The sequence below is a fragment of the Cervus canadensis genome, chromosome 4, assembly GCF_019320065.1.
Source record: "Cervus canadensis isolate Bull #8, Minnesota chromosome 4, ASM1932006v1, whole genome shotgun sequence".
In the NCBI taxonomy this organism is placed as follows: domain Eukaryota; kingdom Metazoa; phylum Chordata; class Mammalia; order Artiodactyla; family Cervidae; genus Cervus; species Cervus canadensis.
Window position 1 is genome coordinate 87,445,478 of NC_057389.1, and position 27,589 is coordinate 87,473,066.

General features: G+C 58.0%; 1 protein-coding gene across 1 annotated transcript; it reads right to left on the bottom strand.

Annotated features, from left to right (window-relative positions):
- Positions 1-124: 124 nt before the first annotated feature.
- SH3GL1 (SH3 domain containing GRB2 like 1, endophilin A2) lies at positions 125-27,426 on the bottom strand. Its single transcript, XM_043466242.1, has 10 exons — positions 27,171-27,426; positions 5,423-5,491; positions 5,027-5,099; positions 4,103-4,246; positions 3,556-3,689; positions 3,288-3,446; positions 2,846-2,949; positions 2,089-2,213; positions 1,873-1,929; positions 125-1,565 (listed from the first exon to the last, which is right to left on the bottom strand). Exons 1-10 carry the CDS (start codon positions 27,213-27,215, stop codon positions 1,369-1,371), a joined length of 1,107 nt encoding a protein of 368 aa, XP_043322177.1. The 5' UTR covers positions 27,216-27,426; the 3' UTR covers positions 125-1,368.
- Positions 27,427-27,589: the final 163 nt, after the last annotated feature.

Genomic DNA, 27,589 nt, shown 5'->3' on the forward strand with positions numbered 1-27,589 from the left:
ATGAGCTGGCGACCAGGCAAGTGACAGTCACCCCCACCCCTTGCTGGAGGCTGGTGCCCATGCAGGCCCTGCCCTGGCCGGGGACCCCTTGGGAGGGCTTGCCCTGCACCACCACCAGGCCAGAGACTGTAGAAAGAGACATTTAATACGTTTTTAAAAAAACATCAGGATTACATTTGGATCTGCCCCAGGCTATGACATCTGTGCCTCCTCCAGATGCTGGTTTACCAGGGGGCCTCAGGGACGATAAGGGGGGGCCTGGTGTCCTTGGGGGCTTTATCAGTCACCAGAGGAAAGGAATGTGAGCCAGGACCAGGGTCTGCTGCTGGCCTGGGCAGCTGCCTACCTTGGTGTGGAGATGCCTGAGCCACTGTCCACAGAGGGTGTGGTGGCTGGCTTGGGACAGGGAGTTGCCCGGGACTCCCCAGGGGTCCCAGCAGCCAGGGCTCAGGAACATTCACTTGTCAAAGCCTTTGTGCTTGACCTTCCACATAGTGGAGGCTGGGCTCCCATGGTCCCGTGTGTGTCTGTATATTTATGTGTATGTGTACACGCACTGTATGTGTTTGCTGGTCACGGCAGCTTGTGCCAGAGAGAGATGCTCCCTGTGCTTGGCTGGAGATGGGGCGGTGGGCCAGAGTGTGTGGGATTCAGTGCCCTGCAGGAGGGAGATGGCCTGTCCTTGGGGGCCCTGGCCTCTGAGACCCCCAGGCTCGTCTCTTCGTGAGCCCCCAGCCAGAAGGAAGGGGTGAGGGCCTTCCAGGGAGGTGGCATCTGTAGGTATTCACGGGCCCAGGGGACCCTGGAGGGGGAATTTAAAAGCAGGGTGGTGAGTCTCAGCTAGGGGGTCTTGCCTAGACCACCCCATCGCACCAACGTTCAGTCCCATCCTTTTTAGGGCAAGTCTCTGGGCTGCGAGGGATGGAGGTGGGAGAGGACATGTGTACATGTGTGTGAATGTTGGATGGAAACAGGAGAGAATGTGAGTGTGCATGTATGTGTGTGGATGGAGGTGGGAAAGAACGTATTTGAATCTGTGTGTGTGAGAAAGAGGTGGGGGGAGAGGAGGAGGTCCACCTGGAATCACCCGTCCCTGGAGAGTGGTAGGAGTTAGTGTTTCTAAGAGCACCTTAGTGTGAGCCTCCTGGGGCAGGCGGGTGGGCTGGGGGCAGAGTCTAGAGCAGCAGGATGGGGAACACTGCCCAGCCCCAAGACGGCCACGCGGAGTGGGGAAGGGAGCCCCTTGGCGGTGACTGCTAGTGTAAACGGGGACCCTGCTGCCCCTGGACCGGCAGGAAGCGGGCCGCCCTGCCAGCCACAAGCACTGCCCTGGCGGTGTGGAATGCCGAGATCTGGACGGAGGGGCGGTCACTGGGGCAGCGGCACCAGCACCTCCACGTAGCTGAGGGGGAAGAAGCCTGACTGGCCGTCCAGCATGCCCTCGTACCAGTTCTCGTCGATCTGGTTGGTCAGCGTGATGATGTCGCCCTCGCGGAAGCCCAGCTCCCCGTCGTTCTCAGGCTCGAAGTCGTACAAGGCCTTGCAGCTTGGCTGGTCCAGGGGCGCTGCGGGTGGGGGTGGTCTAGGCTGTCACACGCCCCAGGTGGTACACAGGGCAATGCTGCCTCCCCTCCTGCCCAGCTGCCTGGTCCTGCCGACCATGGCTCCCACAGCTGCCCAGGGGAGTAGGCGATGACAGGACAAAGACTCTGGGAGGAGCTGGCGATGCCTCCTGGCATCAGGGTGTCAGTGAACAGAAACGCATAGCGCTTGGGGCACCACTTGGAGCAGTGAGGGCCAGCTCCCCTTCTACCGGAGGAGGGGAGGGGAGGCAGGGGGAGAAGAACCCTAAACCCCAGGTGGGACACTCACGCATGCTCCTGCTGGGGGTCCGGATGGGCTTGTCAGAAGATCGGAAAGATGAAGAAGCTGCTTGCAAACAAAGCACAAGGTGGGCCAAAGATGCTGGGGTGGGGCCTGGCGCCCATCCCAGGGTTGGGGGGATGCTCTCTCACAGGGGACTGGCCCTGTGGCTGGGGGCTACCCCAGAAGGGGCCTGGGGCAAAGAGGAAGCCTCTTCCCCCTCACCTGTGGTCTTGGGGGCCGCAGCACAGGGGAAGCCGCCATTGGGCTGCTCGGGCTCTCCGAGGTCCAGGAGCTCCCGCGGCTTGGGCTTATATTCCCGTTTGGGGCGTGAGGAGGCGTCCCGCATCCTGGAGGGGAGGGAGTGCGTGTCGAGGTCAGCTGCCACCCTGGGACTCAGGGTGCAAGTGGGGGGCTGTGTGAGGGGATACCATGCACGGGAACACTGGTGGCGGTGCCCTGGTGTGCTTCCAAGGCTGCCTACAGGCTGGGTCCCACTGAACCCAGAAGCCTCCCTGGTGATGGCTGCCCGGGTGCTGCCGCCCCACAGACACCCTCCCTGCATCAGGGAACCACCCCCACCAGAACTTCCCTTCTCAAGGTCCTGGGGGCCTCCTGACTGTGAGATGGCCCTCGGGGCTGAGTGCTCAGGGAGACAGGGAAGGAGGAGAATGGCCTTCCAGGGACAGTGTAGCAAACCCTCTCCCCAAAGGACATCCCAAACCTTTCCTCTGGGACCAGTGGGAGTGTGATGAGGTCTTGCTGTCTCCTGGGACCCCCCACCCCATGCAGCCTGGGGGTTCTTTCTGAAGAGGTAACCCCCTCCTTGCTGCTGCTCACAGCAGGATGGGGTTTCCCAGGGGCAGGTCATCCCCCCAGGCCCTAAAGGGCCGGCCCAGGTGGCCCCAGCCCCAGGCCATTGGGCCTCCTAGCTGGCAGAGTGGGCCGCTGTTCATAGGGAGAAGTCAAGGGCCAGACTCACCTTCGCTTGAGCTTGTCGGCCAACTCATCTAGGATCTGCACGGCCTGCCGGTGGTAGTCCAGCTGGGCATCCACCAGGGCAGAGAGCTGGCTCACCTGCTCGATCTGCAAGGGACCAACCAGGGCTGCAGTACGGCCCTCCTGAGCCCCATCTCCAGCTGCCTCCTGCAGGGAGCCTTCACAGATTGTTCTGGACATGGGCCCATCCCTGCCTGTCTGCCTGACCCTTGAGCTGCAGCCGGAGGAGGGGAGGGGCCTGAGGAGACCCCGAAGCCTCAGGCGGCCAGTCGCCCCTTGGGTCCTCTTGTACCCACTTTCTTTCTTTCACATCCTGAACAGGCACTAAGTCCGCCACTGGCCCTGGGACGCTGGCATCACCGCTGGGCTCATTTTCGGGGCTCCCCCAGGGTCTGTGAGGAGGGGTGCACAGCCCACGTACGCACATCAGTCTCCAGGAGGTGATGCATACTGGTCTCTGCCACCTCCTTGGACTCCTCGAACTTCTCCATGGCCTGGCGCAGCTCCTCGTCGGGGATCTTGCCCTGCCGCTTCTTCTTGTAGTCGAAGTCCAGGCGGCGGCCCTCCAGCTTCTTCAGGTGGTGCTGCGGGCCAGGATGGGGGTCAGGTCTTGTGCCCGGGGCCTTAGGGAGGGCCTCCCCGTAGCACCTCCTGCTAGGAATCTGGCCCAGGCGGGGCTGGGCAGGGACATACCTGAATCTCCTTCAGGTCCTTGTCGCACAGGTTCTGCAGAGGGTCGATGAAGTTCTGCTTGACCTCAATGTCCAGGGAGTCCTTCACCTCAGCCAGGCGCTTCATGGACTCTCCAGCATCCAGCAGAGCGTCGCCTGGGAAGAGCGTGGGGTGGGGGAGGGAGCTGTCACTGGAGGCCTTGGCCTGTGCAGTGAAGACACACATCACCCCCACAGCCAAGAACCTGGATGCCAGAACTGAGAACAAGGGACCCTGGAGTTTGACCTGGAGCCACAGGGGCTGGTGTGACAGCTGGTCATGAGCCACCCTCCCAGTTCTTTGAAGGCACCCAGGTCTGGACTGGGTCAGCTGTGGGGAGATGCAGCTTTCCCATGGCCATGACGCTGTAGACAGTGCTCATGGGAGACAGAGCTTCCAAAGAACCCTCGACTGCTCTCTTCCACGGAGCCAGCCAGCCCTGGAGAAGCTCCAGAGACTGCCCCATGTTCTCAGGCCCCCTCCACCCAGCGTCTCCCACCTCATCCAGGCCCCCCCACCTTGGCCTCACCGAAGTTGGACTCGCCGCCCAGCTCCTTCCCATGGCGGATCATGCACTCGCCCAGCAGGCCCTCTGACTGTGGGTAGCCAGGATTCTTCACCTGCCCTCGGATCTTGGACACCGTGTTGAGCATCGTCAGCTTGGCCCGAGAGGCTAGGAGAGGATGGGCCAGGTGGGCATGGGTGTGGTCTTAAGGAGCTGCCAGGCCTGTGTTTGGCCAGCACCACCAGCTGCCCATTTCTGCCCATTAATTTCTGCAGTGCTCCCCCAGCCCAGGGAACCAGAACCTCCCAGACTTCCCCTCTTCTGCTCTCAGCCTCTCCTGGGAGCCTCTCCAGTGGGCAGGAGTGGGGTGGGGCAAGAGGGAGAGGGGTATGTGCTCCTCGAGACCCCCAGAGAAGCATGGTAGACAGGTCTAGATGTGGGGACACAGGCATGCCTGCACCCCCAGCAGCTCCAGTCCGTCCCTGGCACAGGCCTCAGTGGAGGTGGCGGCTGCTGCTGCCTGTCCAGCACCCATTCACCTTTCACCACAGAACCCAGCAGCCCTGCGTCCCTCTTGGTCCCGAGATCCCACTGCATGCTCCAGAGGCAGGTACACAGCTGGGGCCTGCCAGCCAATTCTCACTAGTCCAGGGAGTTGACAGAGAAAAACATGCTCTCTTCTGCTGGGACCACTAGTTGTTAAGGGTAATTTAAGGCTAGGATCATGAGAAAGGGGAGCTGACAGATAAAGCAGTAGGAAACTGGAGACCCTGAGGACATCTTTTGAATGCCTGGATCCAGCCATGCCTGAAACCACCCACCCCTGGGTGTTTCAGTTCTTTGTGCCCATGCCTTTCTTCTTCATGCTCCAGTAACCAGAGGACTCCTGACTGCCAGAGACCTGAGGAGTTGGGGTGCAGACCACTCACAGCTGATAGGTGCCCCTACCTGGGTTGGGCTGCAGGTACTCAATGGTTCTGGCCAACACTTCTGTCACAGCCTTGCTGGTGACATCCACCTTCTGTAAAGAGAGTCCATGTGTGGAGTTTCAAAACCATCAGGGTGCCTGAGGCCAAACCAGGAGCCCCTGGACAGCCCTCAAGCTCCTCCCAGTTCCCTGCCTGCCTCAGCATCCACACGGGAACCCCCTGCTGCTTTGGGGTCTCTCTCCCTCCTTGCTGGTGGTTGTGCTGTGTCCCCACTGCTACCTGCCCAGAGCTGGGGGAGGCCTGCAACCCACCTAGACCCTCCCCATAAGCCTTGCCAACTCCAGAGTGCTCAGGGCCGGGCTCTGTGGGGGTTGGTAACACTGCCAGGCATCAGACAGGTGCGTTCTCCCATTACCTTCTCCATCTCTTTGAAGTCATCGTCAAGCTTGGTCCCTTCCGCCCCTCCGACCTTCTCACTGACCAGCTGGGGGACAAAAGGAGTGAAAAGAGTGTGAGCCAAGGAGGAGGAAAGTGAGGGTTCAGAATGGCCATGATGGCTTCCCAGGGATGCTGGACATGTTGGCCAATGACAGGGGGAGGGATCTAAAAGAGGTCCTTGCTCCAAACCCCCACACTCCTGCAAACCCAGGGCCTGGAGCTTGTCCTGGGGGGGACCCTCTCTGGTCACACCCACGTGGTCAGGCTGTGCTGGCGGCTCCACAGTCTGAGAGTGTCCCCTACCGCCGCAGGGTTCAGCAGACTGTCTGGGTCCCCCTTACAGGCTGTGGTGCCCATGCCTGGATGGTGGTGTTGTGGCTCAGCTCCAGGTGAGGTGCCAAGGTTCACAGAACTGTGACCTCCCTCTCCCACTGAACTGCCACTAAGGGAAGGAATATTGCAGACCACTGCTTTCCATCTCCCCCGCCGCCACCCACCCCGCCGGGGCCAGTAATGAGCAGGCCCCGAGGCTGAATGACGAGCACCAAGTGGGAGGGAAGACCTGTCCTGCGTGGGCCAACTGTCACAGGGCCGGAAGTCACTTCTGGTATGGGCACACACCATGTACACAATTTCCTAATGGCTGGCACACTGCCTTCAGCCTGTGTGGTCTTGGGCTATTGACTTCACTGGGCCTCAGTTCTTGCCTCTGTAAAATGGGGTGACAGGTGTGCACTCAAGGGGCTGTGTGCGTGTGCTTGGGGGTACTTCCATGATGCCCACACTGCCCACCCCGATGCCCCATTATTTCCCCTGAGCATCTTGTCTCTCCATGAGGAGGTAGAGCTGCACGGCAGGCCCAGCCTGTAGGCCTTTATCCCTGCCCTGCCCACCCAGGGTCTTGGGGCGTTGCTCGGGTAGCCACACACCCCGGCCAGTCAGGGTTCTCATGGCAGCTGCACCCTGGAGTCCAGGAGGACATGGGGCACAGGCAGGAGGCAGGCCTGGCTCAGGGGCTTCCTCAGACAGGTGGAGGCTGTGCGCCCGATTCTGACTTTATAAGGGAAGCCCTGTGTCTCTCCTATAGGTGTTTCTCGGGCGTCCCACTTTGTTTCATGGGACAGTTTCACTTCTTTTGATAATGGCAAAACAGGACGTTCTCAAATTCAGTGGTTGCCAGAGGGAAATGAGTGAGATGTCTGACGTGGGATGAGACACTTCTGGTGAACCGGGAGGGCCGCTGAAGCACCAGGGCTCAAAACCACACCTTCCGGGCCGAGGGCCTGCTGGGTGCAGGGGGCCCGGGCGCCTGTGGGGACCACGTCCTTCCTCTGAGGGGAGAGCGCACGGGCAGACCCCATGGCCTCTTCCAGGCCCCCTGGGAGTGTCACCTCTGTGAGCCCCCTACAGTTACCACATGGGCCCTCCTTGTTCTGGGGGCCCCGCTGGGAACATCTGGGTCCCCACCAGTATCTCTGCATGCCCCCCCAACCCCCCAAGTGAGCACTAAGCTCCAGTCCCTCAGGCTGACTGGCCTCAAGTCCCTTCTCTCCAAGGTTCACAGTCTGGAACTGATACAAATGGATGAGATGATGACAAAAGGCTAGAGGGAAGAGAGGGAACTGGCTAGCCACAGACCAACTGCAGCGAGAGCATCAGGGAAGGGAGGGGCGCTGAGGGCAGAGTCCCTGAGGAGGCGCAGACAGCACTCCAGAGAAGGGGCAGGGGGCCCCCAGGAGACCTGCAGGCAGCGGTGATGCCCGGTGAGGCTGAGGGCAGGGCGTGCCATCTGGGTGGGAGGCAGGACTCTGACGCTCAGTCCTGCTCAGGGACCCTGCGCGCACCCTCTGAGATGCAACAAGGGCAGCAGCGCCGCCATGGAGGTAACGTTTTCACCCGCAGCGTCGGCATCCCACTCCCCACAACCCGACGATGTCCCAAGCCTGTGGGAGAGGGGCCCGGGAGGCGATGGGCTGTGCCCCCTCTCCTGTCTGCATCCACTGAGCCCCCCACCCCACCCGTCGTCTCAGGGTGCAGGGGACAGCTGAGCAGGTGGGTGACTGCTACCCACTCTCCTGCAGGGCCGTGACGGCAGTGGTGTGGAAACCATGGCCGCCCGGGCCTCCGCAGCCAGGTGGGAGCCTGAGTGACTGGCAGTGGGCCCACACTGGCTGCCACCATGACGCCCACGCGGGGGCCTCCCAGGGGAACTGCGGGGCCAGGCCTGGCAGCAGCCTTTGAAGATGAACTTGCTGCTGCCTGTCAGACAGGCCTCTCGGATTGCAGCCTGGATTCATTTCTGCCCTGGGAGGTGCTCAGGGACCGTGTGTTCCATGAAGGTCCAGGACAGGGTCTTTTCTGTTAGAAGAGGGAGGAGGCTGGCCAGCTGCCTGGTAAAAAGGTTCATAAGTGGTTCTGAGACCAGCCAACAGGTGTGACTGCCGAGGGAGGGCTGCTCTGTGGCCCTATGAGCTCAGGCCTTGAGTCTGTCTGGCCCCTGTGACAACAGCTTATGGGGGCACTGCTGGCCTCTGCACACCCACCCAGGCAGGCACACCTCTGACCCCACAGGGGCTCCCTCTGTGGCCGGTTCCTCCAGTGCTACCTCTCTGGGGAAACTGAACAAGCCAACCCCCACCACGTGTTTGGTCTGACCTGTTTTGTTGATGTTGTTCAGTTGCTCAGTCGTGTCCGACTGTTTGCGACCCCATGGACTATAGCCCTCCAGGCTCCTCTATCCATGGGATTCTCCAGGGAAGAATACTACAGTGGGTTGCTCTTTCTTTCTTCCAGGGATCTTCCCAACCCTGGACGGAACCCACATCTCCTGCATTGGCAGGAGGATTCTTTACTGTCTGAGCCACCAGGGAAGCCCGGCCTGTGTTATGGCTACAATATCCCCTGGGAAGAGCGTGCCCTGCCCTCAATTCAGGCTGCAGGTGCCTCCAGGGCAGGTTGGAGGGCAACTGCCCTCTGGAGCTGAGGGCACCGGAGCTGTGGCAAGGTCACTGCCAGAGGGGGGGAAGGACCCCCAAACTGTTCATTTCCCTGAGAGCTGACCCACTCGGGCTGTTCTGCCAGGACGGCCCGGGCTCAGCTGGCATGTGGACTTGAATGGTGGGATTTAGATGACACGCTCATGAGTGGCTGCAACAGGCAAAGGGTGGCCCAGTTCAGGCTCCCACGCTGAGGAGCAGCAGAGCCGTGTGGTCTGAGGACACCAGTCCCAGGCACCTGGGGAGGGAGTGAGCCTGGGAGAGAGGTGGATCCTTGCTGCTGAGCACCTGTAGGACCTCCACCCACGAGAGTGGCCCCGTGGGCACTGATGCTAAAGACCAATTGGAGGAGGGGGCTATTTTCTCAGAAGACAAGTGTTCTTCAGTATTCTAGGCTTTTGGCCACATTTGGACAGGAGCTAGGAATCTGACACGTGGGAGAGAAACAGAGAACGCACATTGGAAAAACACACAAACACAGGATGCCATGTGCCAAGAGCCAACAGAGCAATTGCTCCAGGAGCTGAGTGGAGAACAAGAAGGCAGGAGAACCTTCAGTCCCGGAAGGGGGGCTTGGAGATGGATGGCAGGCAGCAGAAGCTCAGATCCTGACAAGTGGGACACGCCAAGGGGAGACCTTGTAATTGAATCATCTTGGCAGGGAATCCTGATCAATACAACATGGAAAATCAACGGCTGATCTATCTACAGGCTTGGTGACCTGGGTAGCCGATCCACTTTGATGAATTCACAGTTTAAAAAAAGCAGCAGGAGGAGGCTGGCCCAGAGGAGTGGGAGGCGGGGAGAGAAGCAGGGCTGCTCAGGGCCTGCGGTCCAGGATGGATGCTCCGCGCGTCCTACTTGGCATTTTCATGCCTCGCAAGCCAATGCGCTGGCCTGGGGGGCCACCACCTCTTGAGTTAACAGTGGAGGTCCCCGTCCTATCCCAGCCCCCCTCCTGCCCTCCACCCAGCTAGCTTCTCCCTGCCTGCCAGTGACTGCTGGAGAAGCCCCCACTTCTCTGTCCCTCCTCACAGGGAGCGCCAAGCCCAGCGCCAGGCTAGGGGCCAGGGGCAGCCACTCTCAGGCCCTGGCCGGAGAATTGGAACAAAAGGCATGGGACAGGCGATGAGGGTGAAAGGGCCTTGGGATCCAGGCCCCCCCCATCCCCTGGGTCTGGGCCAAGGAACGCCCCGTAGCTGGGTCACCAGGACCCAAGACTCGGGCATGAGCACTCCTGGCTCCAGTCTGCGACCACCACAGGGAGGAGCCCACACCCTGGCAGAGACTGTGCTGGCTCTGAGGAACGCCCCTCTGGTGAGGGAGGTAAAGGCAGGGGAGGCTGGCTGAGCCGCAGCACCCAGTGTGGTCTAGGCTGGAGCTCACAGCACAGGGTATCCCACACCCAGAGACGGCCAGCCCGATGATCCTCGGCGGGGCTGAGTGATGCCTGACGGGGAGGCCAGCACGGGGACAGGACGGGAGGAACATGTGGATGGACGCGATCGCCTCCACATCCCTTCTGACTGCGGTCCCCTCCCTGCCGGCCTCCTAACATCTTGGAGCCGCTCGCCAAACACCTCAGAACAGCCCCTTCTAGTTTCCTTTACGGCCTCTGTCTCGTGACTTGGACAGCCCACGAGGCGGACAAAGCCAGGCTGGCCTGCTGCCCAGTCGACACACAAAGCCGCTGGCCTTCTTGAGTCTTCTCTCTGCTTGGGCCCTGGGCCCCTGACTAGGGGGGTGCTGGCAGGGACTCAGAGGGTGAGCTCAGGTAACCGATGCCTTTCTTACGGAGGTGAGCTGAGGGTACTTCTGAGGAGGTGATGTACCATGCAACACTGCCCCAAAGCCTCCTGTCGGTCCCTGCCTGCAAACCTCCAGTGGCTCTGGGTCGGGATGATCTCCAGAGCCTGGGCCCCCATGAGTTGCTCGAGTATGACATGCCTGCCAACAGGCGTGGCGCTTGGATTCTAGGCAGCCTGGCTCCCATGTGGCTCTGAGAGTAGAGGCCAGGAGGTGCGGGGCTGGGCCGCCGCCCCAAAGGGCAAAGGAGGGGTGCCACTGAAGTGAGGACCACAGAAACACCATTCACACCCACACAAGGCTTCATGTGGGAGGGTCGTGATCAATACCTCAGCCCAGGAGACAGGCAGCAGAAGCCAGAGTGCCCTGGCAGCAGGAGCGCCTCCTCCGTCCCGTCCCGGGCCTCAAGCGCATACTTGTGAGCTGACAGCAGAAGTCACACCCCTCTGTGAAGCCCCACAGAGGGAGGTGTCCTGTCAAGTCACAACTTCCTTCAGCAGACCAGGAATTAAGGTCATGCCTCTAGGCATGCACTTCCTCTCCCCCTAGGGATCAAAGCTAAACAGTTTGTGATGGCAGCTCTGTGAACAGGAGCAGAGAAAACCCTCCAATGAGTACCATGACCACTGGATCTGGCCCCAAGGGGCAGACAAGGACCCCCAGACATGGTTCCACACAGCGTGTCAGGGTGTATGTGGAGCTTGAGCTTTTCTCTCAGCAGAGAGGGTGGCATCTTGGGCAAGAGGCTGGCACATGCTGGCTCAGGAGCAGCACCCTTGGGGTCCCCAAGACTGCAGGGACAAGCCTGCTGCAGGGTCTCCCAGGAGGCGGTGGGCTGTTACTGTGCAGACGAGCCTGGCCTGGGGGCCTTGGTCAGACCAGGCCTCCCGCAGTCTGAAGCCCCCTGGCTTCTCTGCCCTGTGGTGCTCCCTCCAGCCTCCCTACACAGACTCCTCTCAGGACTGGCTTGGTGGGTAGGGAGCTGAATGCCATGTGAGTCCCAGCGGCCGCTCCCCTGCCTGGCACATGCTGCTGAGATGAGGGGGGAGACCGTTACATGAGAAAAACCCCCTCAAAGTCACGTCTGGCTTAATCCAGAGTCTGATCTTGACGTGGCAAGGCACCGGGAGCAAAGCAGGAACCAGTGGTTGGAAAGAATGAACCGGAGGTGGCAGCAGTGGTGGGAGGGGACAGTTGCTCAGGGACTGTCCAGGCTGTGATGAGCTGGAGGACAAGGTCCCAAGACAGAACAGAGTGCAGTCCGATCTCTGCTGCTGCACGCTTTGGGGGGCCCAGCACCTACAGCCCTCCCACCTCTGTCAAGGCACACATCCAGAGCTGCTCCTCCACTCTCAGGCTGATGACGAAGTCCCTAGACCCCCCACAGTGGTCACACTGCTGTCCCCACAGGGCCTCAAACTGGCTTTACATGCCCTGGATCCATCACGAGACCCCTGTGGACCCCAGAAGCCTCTCCTCCCGCCTGACTCAGGCCTGCTCTGCCCTGGCTCAGCCTCACAGGCACCCCCACCTTGGTCGGCCTTGCCAGGCTTCCTGCCCACAGCAGCTCCCAAGGCTGGGAGGATGTAGGTGGTCGTGACCCCAACCGGCTGGCAGGCTTTCCCCTCACAGGCCATTGGCCTGAAGCCACAGGCCCGAGTGTCCTCTGGGTTCTCTGTGGAGGGGCGGGGCCTGGGGTCAGGGCTCCACAGCATCTAGTCCCGCCTCCTCTGGGGACCACTCCCCACCCCCACCTCCCCACCCCGCTGAGCACTGACTCCAGTGATGGCTGGTCCTGGGATTGCTGTTAAGGCGCCAAGTTCCTCCCCTAGAAAGCAGAAGCACTGGACAAGAACCGTTCCCGCTCCCACTTGTGATTAACCAGCTCCCAGTGCATTCGGCGGAGTCGGGGAGGAAGCAGCCCCCTTGGGTGCTGGGACAGCTGTGGGGCGGCTTCCCGGTGAAGCACTTCTGGCTGGTTTTGGGGTGGGGGGGAGCAAGGACTGCTGGAGGGGAGATGGGTCACATTAGGTGTGCATCTTCTAATGTGTCCACAAAACACAGCAAAGACGCCTAGTTCCTGGGACCTGTGATCTTGCTGGCCCTTCGGTTAACCTTGAGGACCCCAGAAGAAGGGGTGGAGCCACAGAGACCTCCAGCACTCACTGGCCCAGTTGCAGTCACCGGGGAGTCATCTCCACCTCAAATTAATAAATGGAAAGACTGACAATCCAGGAGGTGATGTACCTTGCCCAGGGCCAGGCAGTGCAGTGTGTATGCACGTGTGCGTGTTAGAGACGAAGCCAGACAGCAGGGGTGACTGGGTCCCCTTGCTCTGGAGGCTGCCCTGTGTCTCCCTGATGTTGCTTCCTCACTTCAGAGACTGGCTGGGATGTCACGGTGCCGGGGACACAAGATCCGGCTACAATCCCCACCCTCCCACCTGGCTGGGGAAGCATCCCGGTGAGTATCAGGCCACATCCCCGCCCCTGGGAGCAGGCAGTCAAAAGGACCACAGCTGTTCCTGGACACTGATGGGAAACACACTGGGGATGGCCAACCAGGATGACACCCGACCCATGCTGAGTGCACTGGTCCGGAGGCAGAAGGCCTGTGTTGGGGGCCCCGGCGGCTCTGCCCGAGCCTCCTGGAACTCCAGTCTCTCACACTGCACCCACCACTCCAGGGTAGCCTCAGCCCACAACCCCAGGGACGTTACAGAGCTCTCTATGAATACCAACGGCATATTGGACCGTGAGCTGTTCATGGAGGGGGACACCAGTCACACACAGACCCGACCAGGGCCTGATGCCACCTACATGGGGAGGATCAGATGGGCCTGCCCCCACCCTCACTGAGCGACCCTGCCTCAAATGTTATTGGGGGAGGTGAAGGGCCAAAGTCACACGGCCCGGCTGAGATATCCGGGGAGCAGAGCGGGGTGGGGGCTCAGGATTCTGTCTCCTTGGGAGAAGGGGAGAGGTGGGCCTGACCCAAGTTGGCACCCCAGGCTGTGCCGAGGGTTTTTACCCCACAACTGCTTGCAATTGAGGCTCATCTCTCAGGAATGAATTCCACCTGGAACTCTTGCCAGTGCTGAAAAGCCCAGGTGTAAACTGGCCTCGTGCATTTTCATTTCTCATCTCAGGGATGAGGCAGGAGGGCTGTGTGTCACACAAGCGGGAAAATCAACTTCAGATGAAAACTTATAAAAAGAAACACCCAACCCACAAACAAATGAGGTCATAAATCCCCCGAGTCCTGCTGGCGAGGCCACACCCGCCCTGCACTGCTGCCCCTGAGCCAGGGTGCGCTGTGGGGGAGCTGCCGCCTGCAGACCCACCAGTGGGTGTCCAGGCATACAGCAAACTTCTGTCCAGCGTGTTTGAGTAAACAAGGTGTTCTGCAAACTCATCTTTTTGTCAATGGCAGAGCTGACGCAGGAGCAACCCTTCAGGAAAGAGACAGGAAACAGGGCTTGGAAATCCTGTGAGGCACATGCACAGCTGTTCGGCTTCCGAAGGCACTGGAGCAAACCCTGCATTCAATGTCATCGCCACAGCCGACCACAAAAGAGACTGTGGACACCAGAGCACATGTCTTGAGGTGGGGCCATGTGCACCCCAATGACAACAGGCTAAGGTGATGAAAGCCCAGAGCCCTTGCCTCCTGGAATGCTGTCTCCCCTTCTCTAGCCATTTCCATTCTGAAAAGCCTAACTAATGTAAAGCCACCTCTTCCAGGAAGCCCTCCTGATTCTCCATCACCCACCTCCGAAGGACCCAGGTAGGAGGAACCTGACCACTGGCTACCTTCTCCCATTACCAGTCCTGGCACCTCCTCTCTGAAGGCCAACCCCACATTGGACCAGGCTCTGTTCCAAAAAGGTATGCATTCATCCCACATCAGAGTCTCTGCCATGCTGTTCCTTCTGTTCCAAACCTTCCCACAGCTGACTCCTGTCCATCTGGTCCCCCTTAGAGCCCCCTCCTCAGAGGGGCTGTCCCTGACCCACCCATCACTCTCATTCTCTCAAGCACCCTGGGCTCTGAGAGTGTGACCCTGGCACTTCTGTACCATCCGTGCTCGGAACCGTGTGCAAGACTAGAAATGCTTCCTTGATACTTCGTGCCCGTGGGAGGAAGGAAGGACCTCACAGGGGGTCTGACCTCATGGTGCCACTCCACACGGCTAAGCACTGGGGGCTGAGGACCCAGGAGCTGCCGGATGACAGCATCCCTAACTCCCGTACCCACCACTGTCCTTTGTGTTGCTTATGGGAAGTTCAAGTTCGGCTGAACTCTGCCTAGGGAGGCTGCCTGTCTACATCCCCACTCTCTACTTGAGGTCTGCCCACAGCTGGCCCTCTCACCAGGGAGCAAAGGGAAAGTGTGCAAAAGAAAAAAGTCTGAGCAAGATGGGCCCAAGCTGGGGACTCTTTGGCGGCTCAGTGGTAAAGAATCCACCTGCCAATGCCAAAGAAATGGGTTCGATCCCTGGTCCAGGAAGATCCCACACGCCACAGAGCAACTAAACGCATGTACCACAACTACCGAGCCTGTGCTCTAAAGCCTGGGAGCCGCGACTACTGAGCCCGAGCACCAGAGAGCCTGTGCTCTGCAAGAGGCCACCGCAATAAGAAGCCCGCACAGCAGAATAGAGCGCAGCCCCGCTCACCCCAACCAGAGAAAGCCTGTGCAGCAACAACTCAGCACAGCCAAAAATAAAACAAAATGCTGGGCCCAGGCTGCCTTGTATCCAGGGTACTCTGGTCCTGAAGTGGGGTGGTCTCCTATCGACAGAAGCCCCCGTGAAAGGGCTGCGCCTGCAGTTTGGGAGGACAGGACATGAAAACGGCAGGCTGAGAGGCAAACAGACTTGAAGGCCAAAGGGAAACAGCCCCCAAACTGCTGTCAGGCTGCAGCCAGAGAGGCCACATACCCGGGTTCGCGGATCATCAAAGGTAGGCTCGAGGGGAGGACAGAAGCTCTGAGTGGGTGCTGAGACACGCACCCTTATCTGGCACACTAGCTGGGCGGTGACAGCAGGTGACTCAGGGCCACTGAGACCAGTTTCTTCGGGTGCGGCTACCAGAAGCAACTGGGTAGGTCACAATCCCAGGACAGCACATGGCAAGCCAGGGGAGGTGACCAGTCCCCTCCTGGGCCACGAGTCAGATGCCAGCACCCTATCACCCTGCATGGCCACTTCTCCTTCTGTCCCCCACCCTATTTGTCCAGAGGTACCTTCCCTTCTGACCTGCAAAGTCAGTCCTGGAAACCTGAAGCAGGAAGGAAGGAATCTCGGCACAAGATGAGGAGACCAAGAGGGGCTGCCAGGGCCAGGTGGGCCTCAGATCCTGCTGCTCCTGTCCCGACTGCCATCCCCTGCGGTGGCAGCACCGGGGGAGGGAGCTCCCCCTTCTCAGGAGGCACAGCAGGACTGGCCCACACACTCCCTGACATTACTGTCTGTGCCCCAGTGGTGGGTGGACACCCCGCCCTGGGCCACAAAGGAGGGCTGTTCTCAGGGCCCATCTCCTCTGTCACCTTTATTCCAGCCAACAGCACCCGGGATAGCCTCCCCTCCCCACCTACACGTGCCCTGTCCCCAGATGCTAACTTCCCAGCAGCTGCCTGCTGTTGACAGGGCCCAGCAGGCGATGGGAGATCAGTGTTTGCTGAGATAACAGACCCCCGCCCTCAGGACCTCTGGGGAAAACACCACCAACCAGGTTTGTCAGCAACAAGTCAGAACAAGGGTGTGCCCTCGAGCTCTGGGGCAGGGCTGAGACACAGGCAGCAGCAGGGGTGTGAATCACAGACAGCCTTGTGTCTTAAGAATGTCAACTCCTCTGAGCCTCAGTTTCCTCAACTGTAAAATGGGGGGCTGATGATGGCATGCTGTGGGGTCTGGCTAGGAACATGCTTCAAGAACCATGAGCTGCTCTGCAAAGATGAGTCTGCTGTTCCCCACGTGATGCAAAGCCCAGGGGAAGAACAAGGCCAAGAGGGTAGGGAGCTGGAGGCGGGTCCCCGCACAGGCGCGGTTCAGAGGCAGGACATGCAGAGCTACTGGACGACTGGGATGTGAAGATGCCCCTGTCTCTGGAGTGAAGGCCCTCTGCACACACCAGGACACATGTGAACACTGCGTGAACTGTGCTGCCAGCAGGCTGCGGTCCCAGCTGTCCCTGTTTACCCAAAGCCCCCAGCCCAGACTCCAGAGGGCTCACGGTACCACGTGTACTGCTGACGGGCGGCCGTGACACACATTCTAGAGCTCTACTTGGAAGCAAAGCAACAGGGTTTGAGGGAGGAGGATGGGCAGCAAGCCCAGCATGGCTCCTGCCAGCCTGTGGGGCGCCCCACCTCCTCCTGCTTCTGCTGGCCGACCCTCAACACCCTGGGGGCCTTTCTGCCCTGACTCCCAGAATGTCCCACCCATCCCATCATGGCACATCAAGAGTTGGCCTGTCTTTCAAGATGATGCCAGTACACACCCCAAGAAGTCATGCTTACACTCTGTGTGTAGGAGACTGTGCCCCGCTAAGCCGGGGTGTCTTTATAGTTTGATTTCGGCAGGAGAAAAGCTACCCTGCCCTGGGCCCCAAATCTTCCTTCTCTGTTGTCATCTTGAGACACATGTCTGGTGTTGCCACTTCCTGAGCTAGGAGCAGGAAGAATATTCCAATCCCTCGTCACCTGATGATGATTGTCTAGGGGCCAGGGCCTCCTCCTCTCCCCCTCATACCCAGACAGCCTCTGCTCCCCTGGCAGGGCTGAGCCCATAGACGGGCAGTGTCTGGGCTCCTGGACCACTGCAGGGCAGGCAGTGGCCCCGAGGCCCCAGGGCCTCCCAGGGAAACCTGCACGCTGCTCTCCCTTCTCCTTCCCGTGTCCACGTTCAAGGCCAAGGCCTGGGTCGTCTTCTCATGCGTCACGCCTGGTTTCTCCGTACTGGGCGTGCATGTCACAGGACCCTGCATCACCACACTTGCCCTAGCTCAGCTGCTAAGCCACCGCACGGGTCTGGGACGCCCTCCCGCCCTGAGCTAACCTGCTCTGGCTGTGTCATGCCAGCTGAAGAGGTGGTGGTTTTTTCCCAGGTTGGGCCTGCTTAAAATCTACATGGTCACGTTAAAAGGGCAGTAGTCTAGGACTTGCCTGGTGGTCCAGTGGCTAAGACTCCGTGCTCCCAATGCAGGTTTGATCCCTGGTCAGGAAGCTAGATCCCACCTGCAGCAACTAAAGTTCTGCATGCCACAACTAAGACCCCTTGCAGTCAAATAAATAGATAAATAAAATTAGAAAAACAAAAACAAAACAAAAACACAGCAGGAGTCTAGAGGAACTCTGGGACCTCACCTGGGGCACGCCCACATGACTGCTCACTGCCACGCTGAGAGCAGAAACGCAGCAGTGGCCTCAGTGCCCGCTGCCAGGGGAGGGACGTGTTGTGGTCAACACATAAAGGACCACGGGGAGGTGTGGAAGTGAACTAGAGTCACAGGCTTGGGGTGGACGAAGGGCACCAGCAGTGTGAAGGGAAAGAGCAGGACAAAAAAGCTGCCCTGGGACACTGTTCAGGCGGTGTGAACTTGCAAAACAAAGCCGTGGACTTTTTAGTGGTGAGTTCATCATGGTGATGTATCAGGGCGTGGCCTTCGCACTTAACTATGCCACGCGTGTTTACTCAAGCTCTCCTGGGTGCCTGGCTATTGGCCAGTCACTCTTTACCTCTCGCTTGACATCCGAGACAGTTTAGCACCAACTCAAGTGCCTGAAAAGGTACGTGTCCTTTATGGCGCACTAGCGCTGCCTGGCGTGGGGGAGTAGCTGAGCGCACACTGCCTGGACAGCAGTCAGCTCCCCTCCAGGCGCGGCTGGGAGCCGAGTGGCCTCCTGGACTCAGACCGGGCAGAAGGCCCTCCACCCCAGTCCCCTGGAACAGCATCTTACACCCTGGGTCCCCAACGTACCCCGCTGCCACAACATCCCATGGAGGCCTCCCAAACCCACAGTGCCTCCTACCTACCACCGGCCAAGGCCAAGGGCACAAGGTGCTCTGGGGTGAAGTGGACAGAGCACTTAGCCGCCTTTGAGGCCACTGGCGGGAAAGGCTTGATGATGAGGAACCCAGAGAGGTATGAAGTAAATGCATCAAGGCTGGGGGCGAAGGAGGAACCTCAGAGAAGCCTCTGGGGCATCACTCACACCGAGCTGTAGAGGGGCAATGGGTGGGGAGCTGCAGCTGCTCCAAGACTCCTGGGGGGGGGGGGGGGGGCGAGATGCTGACCTTGCGGGACAGCAAGACTTCCCCAGCTTGGAGGAAATGCCCCAGGAGAGGAGATAAAAGTAAATCTCAGGCCAGCAGTTAGGGGTAGGGGACACAGAAATCCTTGACCCCGTTCCCTCGGCTGGCCTCTTCTGGACAAAAGGTGGCCTTGACAGGCCAGGGCTGGCCGCAGGACTTCTGAAAATTAAGGCTCTGATGACCTGAGGCCATCGAGTTGATGGACACAGGCTGGGGTCGGCCAAGGGGCCTCAGAGTGGGGAGGCAGGTGGCAGGGGATGGGGAGGGAGTGGTGCCTGAAAGTGAGAGTTCCCGGTTTCCTTCCGTAAGTCTCTGCTAACTCTTGGGGCCAAGACCCAAAATGACCAGAGAAAAACCATCAGTCGACTGCTCCCGCTTCAGAGAACTTGGGACTGGCTTGAGCTGTGCTGGCCAGCGTGGTGTCGGGGAACTAAGCGCACAGTCTGAACAGGGCCACACACTGTCAGGGCTCCTCCGCCCCAGATGCTCGGGAAATCCACCCTCACCCCAGAACTCTTCTCTTCCGAGACTTAATTCAAGCCTGCAGGAGTTCCTGGCTCCACATGAAGACTGTAAGGGGCAGGGGAGGGGTGCCAAGAGAAGAGAGAAGGCAAGGGACAAGTGAGAAAGTTAGTCCTGACATGATCCCCTTCCAGTACCCTTCATTCTGGCTAGGAGAAACTTCCTGGCAGACACTTGTTTTTAAAAATAAATTATTTTTAGGCTTTTTTTTTTTTTTTGGCTGTGCCACATGCCATGTGGGATCTCAGTTCCCCAGCTAGGGATCGAACCCGTGCCCACTGCAGTGGAGGCGCATTCTTAACCACTGGACTGCCAGGCAAAGTCCCCAGTGGGGAACTTATGGTTTCACAATTCTTTTCACAAGAGAGAGCAGACCCCAGTTTCAGAGGTCAGGAATCCAGGAAGAATTGATCACATTGCTTTGTTTCTGCTGTATGTGGTGATCCTGTTACTATGATTTATTGTAAGAAATAACATCAAGATCCCTTTTAAAAACAAACTTAAAAAGTGAGTCTACTTGAAGGTCAAATTAACGAATTAATTCAGGCCCCAGGCTGAGGTTGGTGCACAGTATTTACTGCAGGCTCAGATGCCGAGGAGATAGATATAGCAGGCTCCCAGGTCCTCGGGGCAAGGACAGGGAAGGATAGGGAAGGTCAGGGCTGGGCCTCAGGTGTACTGGGCCTAGGAGAGCCTGCTGCATTGCCTGTACCAGCCAGCCAGTCTGGTACCACCATCTAGAGGGCGGCTGGGCGTGTTGTGACTGGGGATGAAGATCTGGAGAGGTGAGGGGCGCCAGGGAGGGAACTCAGGTCCCGGAAGGAGAAGGCCCAGAGGCAGGGTAGCAAGTCCAGGGGGCACCAATGGGGCCAGGCAGAGGACAGGGAGAAAGCTGGCTGCCTGTGGGAGGAAACAGGAGAAGAGGCAGAAGGCGGCCAAGGGTGGAAGCCACACAGGGGCTACACATAGGACCTGGTCAAGTCCAAGAGCTCAGAGGTCCAGGGGCCTAGAGAGCAGGCTTCTGAGGCCAGAGAGGTTGGGCCCATGGACCTCCTTTCCCCAGGAAGCTGGGCACCTCCCGTTAAGTTTGGATCTGGCTGTGGGGTCGGGACAACAGAGACTGCCTGTGACAAAGTCAAGTGCAAGTTCCTCTGGGCCTGGAGCCCTCAAAGCAGATTCCAAGCAAAGGAGACAACCTCTGAGCTCTGATGACTTATTTTTTAAACCAGTAGGACCTGTTCCTTATTTTTTAAACCAGCGAGACCTGAGGCCTCACTGGCCACCCTGCCTCACACAGGTACCATCAAGGCACCAGACCATCCCACGCCTGCTCTGGGGAGGCGTCCACTGTTCCTAACAACTTGCTCAGTGAACCATGACCTGTGGGCACCTGGGCCTGTCACCAGCCGCCAAGCAGCCCCCTCCCTCAGGAGCTCACGCCCAATGAGAGGAAAGAGTACCGGGTGTGAGGATGTGCTCGGTGTGCAGCACGGGGGCAAGAGACCCCTGGGCCAGAGGCTGGGAGGGAGGAGAAGTGCTTCCGGAGAGTGCACCCAAGAGGTGGCAAGGATGAAGAAAGACACGCAGGGTCTGAGGGCAAACAGGAGAGCCGGACAAGGGTGGGGAGGGATGGAAGCTACAAGGCCAAGCAGACCTGCTGGACTGGAGTGTGCTGTCCATGCTCGAGGGAGGGTGGGGAAGGTGCTGAATGCTAGGTGGAGCTGACATGGCACCCCGGGTCACCAGGGACGCTCCCCTTAGCAGGCCCCAGCTCTGCCTTCTCTCTCATGCCCAAATGGACACCCCACTTTTGCACTCTCACAACCCACAATTTAGGGCAAATGTCCCTCGGCCCACCTGATATTCACTGAGTTCTTCAATGGCCCCTGGGCGGGCTGTCTCACACCCGGGACAGGGCACGGCACCTCTGGACGACTGTAATACCCAGGTGTGGAGGTCTGAGCCACCGGGCAGCAGCCTTCCCAGGGAGGCAGCAATTGATGCTGAGTCAGGTCCTTTGGAGGAAATCGCACGTCTGTCTTCCTGCTGTGGTTGGGAGTCTCCGCGTGACCCCCTCTCGGGCCCAGTCAGCAGGTTTTTCTAGGAGCTGAGTGGAAAAGGAAGACGAAGCCATCCTCTGGGAGCCTGGGCTCGTGGAGCCTGGGGGACCGCTCAACAGGAAATGAGCAGAATGTACCCAAAGTGCAGCACTTGGGAGAAATGGTTGTAAATTCAGCCCTGGGGAGGGGGGCAGGGAGAGAAGAGGGGGTGTGGGGAGAGAAAAGAGTGGGAGGGGAAGGAGGAAGAGGGAGATGAGAAAGGAGGGGGGCAGAGAGCAGAGAGCAAGCAGCTGCTGCTAGTCTGACACATTCCTCCATCCGGCTTTCCAGGGACGGCTTGGGAAAAAGTCCAGAAACATCACCCCTAACGTTTCCCCGGGGAAGGGTTTGGGCACGGCTGGTGGGTAAAGATGCCTCCACAGGCCTGTGAGCTCCCAAACCCTCCTGTGGCTGGGAGGCTCCAGCATCAAACCCTCCTTAAACCTCAGAAACCTCCCCCTGCCCTTCCCCCAACCTCAGAAACCAGAAACAGAAGACAACTGGGCTTTCCTCCCCCACTGCCCTGGCCAACGGCCTGAGGCCTCTGAAACCCTATGGAGGAAGTTGGCTGCGCACCCCAAATGAAAAACTAATTTTCCCTAGATTGGGTCAGTCTCAAGATATTGGCAACAAAGAGGAGACAGTGGAGATAGGGGCCAGGGCAGCACTAACTGTGGCCCCCAACCCAGGGTCAAAGGTCACGGGACATGCAGGCCAGAAGCAAATGGCAGGCCCAAAGGGCCCAGTTGCAGCCTGTCAGTTTGTCCTCTAAGGAGAGACACAGAGGGCTGCACAAAGGGGCACTGGAAGGGCAGGCGGAGCACTCAGGGCCCCGAAGGATGCTGCCTCTGGAGGGACGCTGGGTGGACGGCACTGTTTTCTGCGTTCAGTTGCTAAGCCTGCGACAGTTCTGGGGTCTCAAAACTGTGATAGCCTCCAATTCCTAAAGCTGAGCAGGGAGATACTGAGAAACCTCTCACCTCACAGGCTGTTATTAAGTGGCACACGGAGTATAATTAAGTATCCTACAGCCTGGCCTCAAAACACACCCAGAGAGGCAGGGCGATCAGCTCCTACTGAGTTCTGTGATAAACTGGCCTTTACTACACCCAGGATTCTGAGTCACAGTGAACTTCAGGCTCCATACACAGCAGTTATGAGCAGTGGATTCAGAACATGATGAGCCCCTGGTCCTGGCATGTTAATAACGAAGAGATGCAGGATGCTGCCTGATTCTGGGGTGCCTCCCTGATGGCGAACAGTGGGTCCTGCCCAGGAGGTCAGGTTAACCTGGTTTTACGGACAGGCCTGGGAAGTGGTGGAGATGAGAGGCCCCTGCTTCCTTCAGGGAAGGGCAGTTTTGGATTGCTTCTAAGCTCCACAGCCCAGCCTACAACACAGGGCTGGGCACTGCACCCAGCTAGCTTGTGAGGCAGGATGGGATCATCTCCGCCCAGGGTCCTGCAGGGACACTGCGAGGTCAAGGGTCTTCCTACGGATGAGTCAGCGGAATGGTTTCCTGTAAGAGTGGACTTAACCCAGTTCCCGCCGCATGTGAACAAGGCCATGGCCAAAAGCCACGTCTGCTGCCCCGAGGCAGGTTTTCCGGGGGTGAATGCCTGCAGCTGCTGGGCTCAAGGGCCTGGGCCAGAGACCACTCCCACTCCCGTCCCCACCCCCAGACTTTGCCTGACACCTGTCGATCGCAGGCTACATACTTTGATTCATGCTGACACTTAAGGAGTTATAAGTTCCAGACTTTTGTGTCCTAAGATCACCCATGTCTGTTACTCAGCAGGCCAAGTACTTTGCTAGGAAATCAAGAGTGTGATTCCACAAAATGAAGTTTAAAAAAAAGGTTGGGAAAAAAAAAATAGGTCGGAGCAGGCAGTATCTGGGAGACCCCTGACATTCCCCCAGCTACTGCTTACTCCTACAAGTTGGGGTCTGGGTCCCCTAGTCCTTCCCGCACCCCCATGTCTCTCCCAGGAAGCTCAATCTTTCCTCCTAGACACCAACACAGGGCCTAGAGAGAATCGAACAAACTTCAAATTTACGGGATACGGCGGTCATGAGTTCCCCTCCTAGCTTGGATGGAATCAATCTTTTAGTTCAAACTCTCTCCCTCCTTTCAGGCAAAGAAAAAAACCAGAGAAATCAGGCCAGCATTCCAGGCAGCTGCCAGATCTACCCCTAGTTACACTCTCAGATCTCCACACAGCACAGCCACAAGAATGATCAGGAAACCAGTTAGCAGCTTAGGTGGAAATTAATGTCACCCACACACACCACAATGACAAGTGAGCTTCTGAGACTGGAGCTCGCTAGTGGGTTCCTCGACCCACCTCTATTCCCCAGAAAGACTCATAAAGGCTTCTCCCCCCAGTTTAGATGTGCATAAAGACCAGACAGTTATTGACTGGCATTATTACATGGGGAGGCGCGAGAGGGCCCGGGACAGACGCCTACTTCTTTTTCTGCTTTACTCTATGGATTCCTCAACGTTCTCCAGCTCAGCCTGTCAGTGACCAGAAGTAAAAACTCACAAACTTCCCACTCAAGCTCAAATCGATTTTGTATAAGACCTGAAAGCTTTCACCAGAGAGGAACTGGTGCAGAACTGGCCAGTCTCGTGCCAGCTACTGGAAGCTGGTTTGTCACCGATGTCATCGATGAGGTAGACCTGCCAGAAACCAAGCTTCTCTACTCCTGGCTCTCTGTCACGCGTCCACCTTTCTCAATTTAGAGACGACGCTGTTACAAGCCTTTGAAATCAAGAACCTGTTTCAGCAGGGTTTCTCAACGTTGGCGCTCCTGTCATTTGGGCAAGATAACTCTTGGTGGTACAGAAGGCTGTTCTGTGTGTTACAGGGTGTTTAGCAACCATCCCTGGCCACTACCTACTCAGTGCCACTAGCGGCTGCTCTCCAAAGCCTAACAAAGCCTCTGATGCTGCCAAATGTCCCTGGGGTGCTGCACGGAGGGGAAGGGGAGAGAGAAGGGTTAGTCACCCCTAAGGGAAGAGGTGCCAATGCAAGTTTGACAAGATGCCAATAGATACTCTGGGATTCTCCTGAGGACTCGGGTAGGGGAGATGTGGTGTCTGGGTGCTGAGTTTTACATACGTGTCCATCTGCATATGTCTGGTTATCTCTTGTTTCGAGAATTAGAAAAAGCAGGCAGCTGCCACAAGAATGCCCAGGAGGGATTTCTGTTGTTGTCATTTGGTATGGGTAAAATTATCCTCACTTTTCTCAAACTGTAAAACAGGGTTTCCCAACCTCAGCACCGCTGACATCTGGGGCCCAGTGCACTGTAATACAATTAATTACCTCCAAGTTTTGACAGCCAAACATGCCTTCAGACATTGCCAATGTCCTCCAGAGAGTGGAACTGGCCCTGGCTGAGAACCACGGTCCTACTGGAAGACAAATGCCCCACAATCCTTTGGTGTAGAAAGGGGAGTATGCTGACCCTTGGGCCAGATAAAGTGAGACTGAGACTGAGACTCACTGAGACCAACGGAGACTGATTGGTTTAAAACATGTTCACGCGGTGAACCTCAATATATATTAGACTTAACCGGAATGTTACCTGGCCCAGACGATCCTATCCTGAGGGCACAGAAAGAGGATGAAGGAGGTGTTTCTTTTTTTTTGAAGGAGGTGTTTCTAAAATCAAGACAAGAAATACACAGAGAGGTGGACACGTCCATATCCACAGTGGAGGTCTATGGAAACTATTGCAGAGGGAATGGAACACAGCCAGGGTGATTCTTGAGAACACAACTCAACACGGACTTGGTCACGAGGCCAAGACGGTAGCTCTCAGAGGAGGATGTGGCCATAGTGGCGATTCTTTGGGAGTGGGTCCCGAAATGTCGAGATAATAAACTGATCTGAACCACCAGCTTATGCTGCGCTGAGCTTTCCAGGTTTTAAGTGCTCCCCCTAAGTGCTACATTCAGGTCTGAATGTAGGCCATTCTTCCTTCCCTGAGAGGATAAGGCTCAAGTGGACACCCTGAGAGGCCCAGCTAGTTCCTCCATCGCAGTGGGTCTGCTGGGGGCAGGACGGGCTACCAGCATAGGCCCTTGTGCCTGAGAGTGGGGAGGGGAGGGCTTCCAGAGACCTGTCCATAGGAAGGAACAAGGTGGCCCAGGAGTTCTTCCAAGACCTATAGTTCTTACAGGAGGGGCTACATCAGTGTCCAAGATAGTGAGCAGCACTGTGAGGTGCCCTGGTCAAGTGTGCAGCGAGGCAGGGCAGAGTGGGAGGTAGTGGCTTGCTGGGCCAGGTCACTCATCCCATCCTGCTGGGACACAGGGCTGTACTCTCAGCAACAACCCTAGAATCCATCTAGATTAAGTTTCTCTTCCTCCAATGTTTAGCCTGGAGTCGAGAGACAGACCCCAAATATCTTTAGCCCTGACTAGGATCATTACTTTCCCCCTCAAGGGGCCAAAGGTCCTGGCTGTGTATCACTGGGGACACACTTCTTTTCCCTCCCACTGGACCTCTCCAAGTCATGGGTTAAAGTCTGGTTTGCCAGCACTGCCTAAAGGATTCCTATGACCATTGCTCGTTCCTTCTTGGAGTCTATCCATACAAACTCCAAACCTAAGATTCTTATGGGATGGAGGAATCTGGGAACTTTTTGGATCTGAGCCTGTAAACTGAATTTTACATTTGCCTAGTTTTCTGAAGAGTGGATCCACTCAGCTCTCACCAGATTTGTGAACAACGGGGCCTGGAATTTCCAAAACACCTATTCTGTCCATCACAAGTAGAACACTTAAACGATCTTGGATTCCACGTTCCACTTCTGGGAACTTAACCTGTAAAGCCAATCCTACCTGTGAGCAGAGATACTCACTATTCATGACAATACTGTTCGTGGCAGAAAACTACTTGAAACAATCTAAACATCCATCAAGAGACAACTAGTTAAAAAAAAATCATGGTTGACTTTATGGAACAGAATATCACGTACCCATTAAAAAGATCCAGGAGGAGGTAGAGGAAAAGCAAAAGAGGAAAATGAAATACATGACATCTTATCTCTTCAAAAGAACAAAACAAAACAACAGAATTGAACAGTAGGCTCTAGTGCTGTGGCTCTAGGGGGAGGGGGGAAAGAAGAGGGGGTTCCCCTAAAGACATCTGGCAGCATGGGGAGACATTGGTGGTTGTCACAACTGGGGGAGCTCCTAAATCGACTGGGAGGGGGCCGTGGTGTTGCTCAATGCCCCACAGTGCCCAGGATGGCTGCCAGGACAGAGAAAGACCCGAGGTGGAGAATTCTGACTTTAGTGCGATCTCCAAGACACAGTTAATGAAAACCAGCAAGTACGTGGTTCTACGTGCTACCACTACGTGGGTTTTTTAAAGAATAGGCGTACACTTCTCTTTGGTAACTGGGGACAGTCTTGTTTCTGGGAAGAGGGACTGGATGTCTGAGGAACTGAGGTGGGAAATTGACTTTTCACTCAACCCTTTCAATTTTGCACCCAGCCCACTGAGAAGGCTGTTTGTCATCTTTGGGGAAAAAAAAAAGAATTGCTCTAGACACAAAATTTTCCTGCCCCTGGGCTCTCTGTGTCGACAGCCTCTGGACGGCTTCTTCCTCTTCTCTCTCTCCGCTCCCTCCCTGACCTTTTACAAGGAAGGACAGGAGGCGAGGGAACCACGACCGGGAACAACCTCTGGGTGCATCTCTGCTCCTCTCCACGTCTGCCCACCCTCCTGGAGGAGACTGGAGCCCACATGGCGGACAGAGCTTGGGCGCCCTCGCACGCAGACCCTGTCCCTCCTAGGCTGTACCCACCCTGCGAGGGACGCGTGCCAAGATCGTCCCCTCACTACCTCCGGTCCCCTCCCGAGTCAGGGCCAGGCCAGGCATCGCCTGGCCCCCCTCCGAGCAGTCTGGGCCCGGGGCTCGCCGCACACCCCCCCACCCACCCCGCCCCGCCTCGGCCTCCGCTCACCTGGCTCGCCTTGTAGAACTGCTTCTTCAGCCCCGCCACCGACATGCTGCCTTCCACAGTCGGGCCTGCCGCCCGGACCCAGCGAGCCGGAGGGACCGCGCAAGCGACAGGTTTCCGGGCGCCACCAACCCCCAGCGCGCCTCAGCGGGCCCCTTCGGCACCGCCTCCGCCGCCCTCAAGCCAGCTCCGCCCGCCCCGGCGCCGCCTCAGACCCTCCCGAGCCCGCGCGGCCAGGATATTACATGGCAACCGCACACTTCCGGTGCCGGCCCCCGCGCGCGCACGCGCACTCTGGGCCCCGTCAGCGCACACGCGCCCCCTGCCGGCGGAGGAGTGCACGCACATCCCACCTGCTAACCGAGAGGCCGCCTCGGCCTATGAGTGGACCGGAGCGAGCCTAGAGGGGCTGTAGTGGCTGC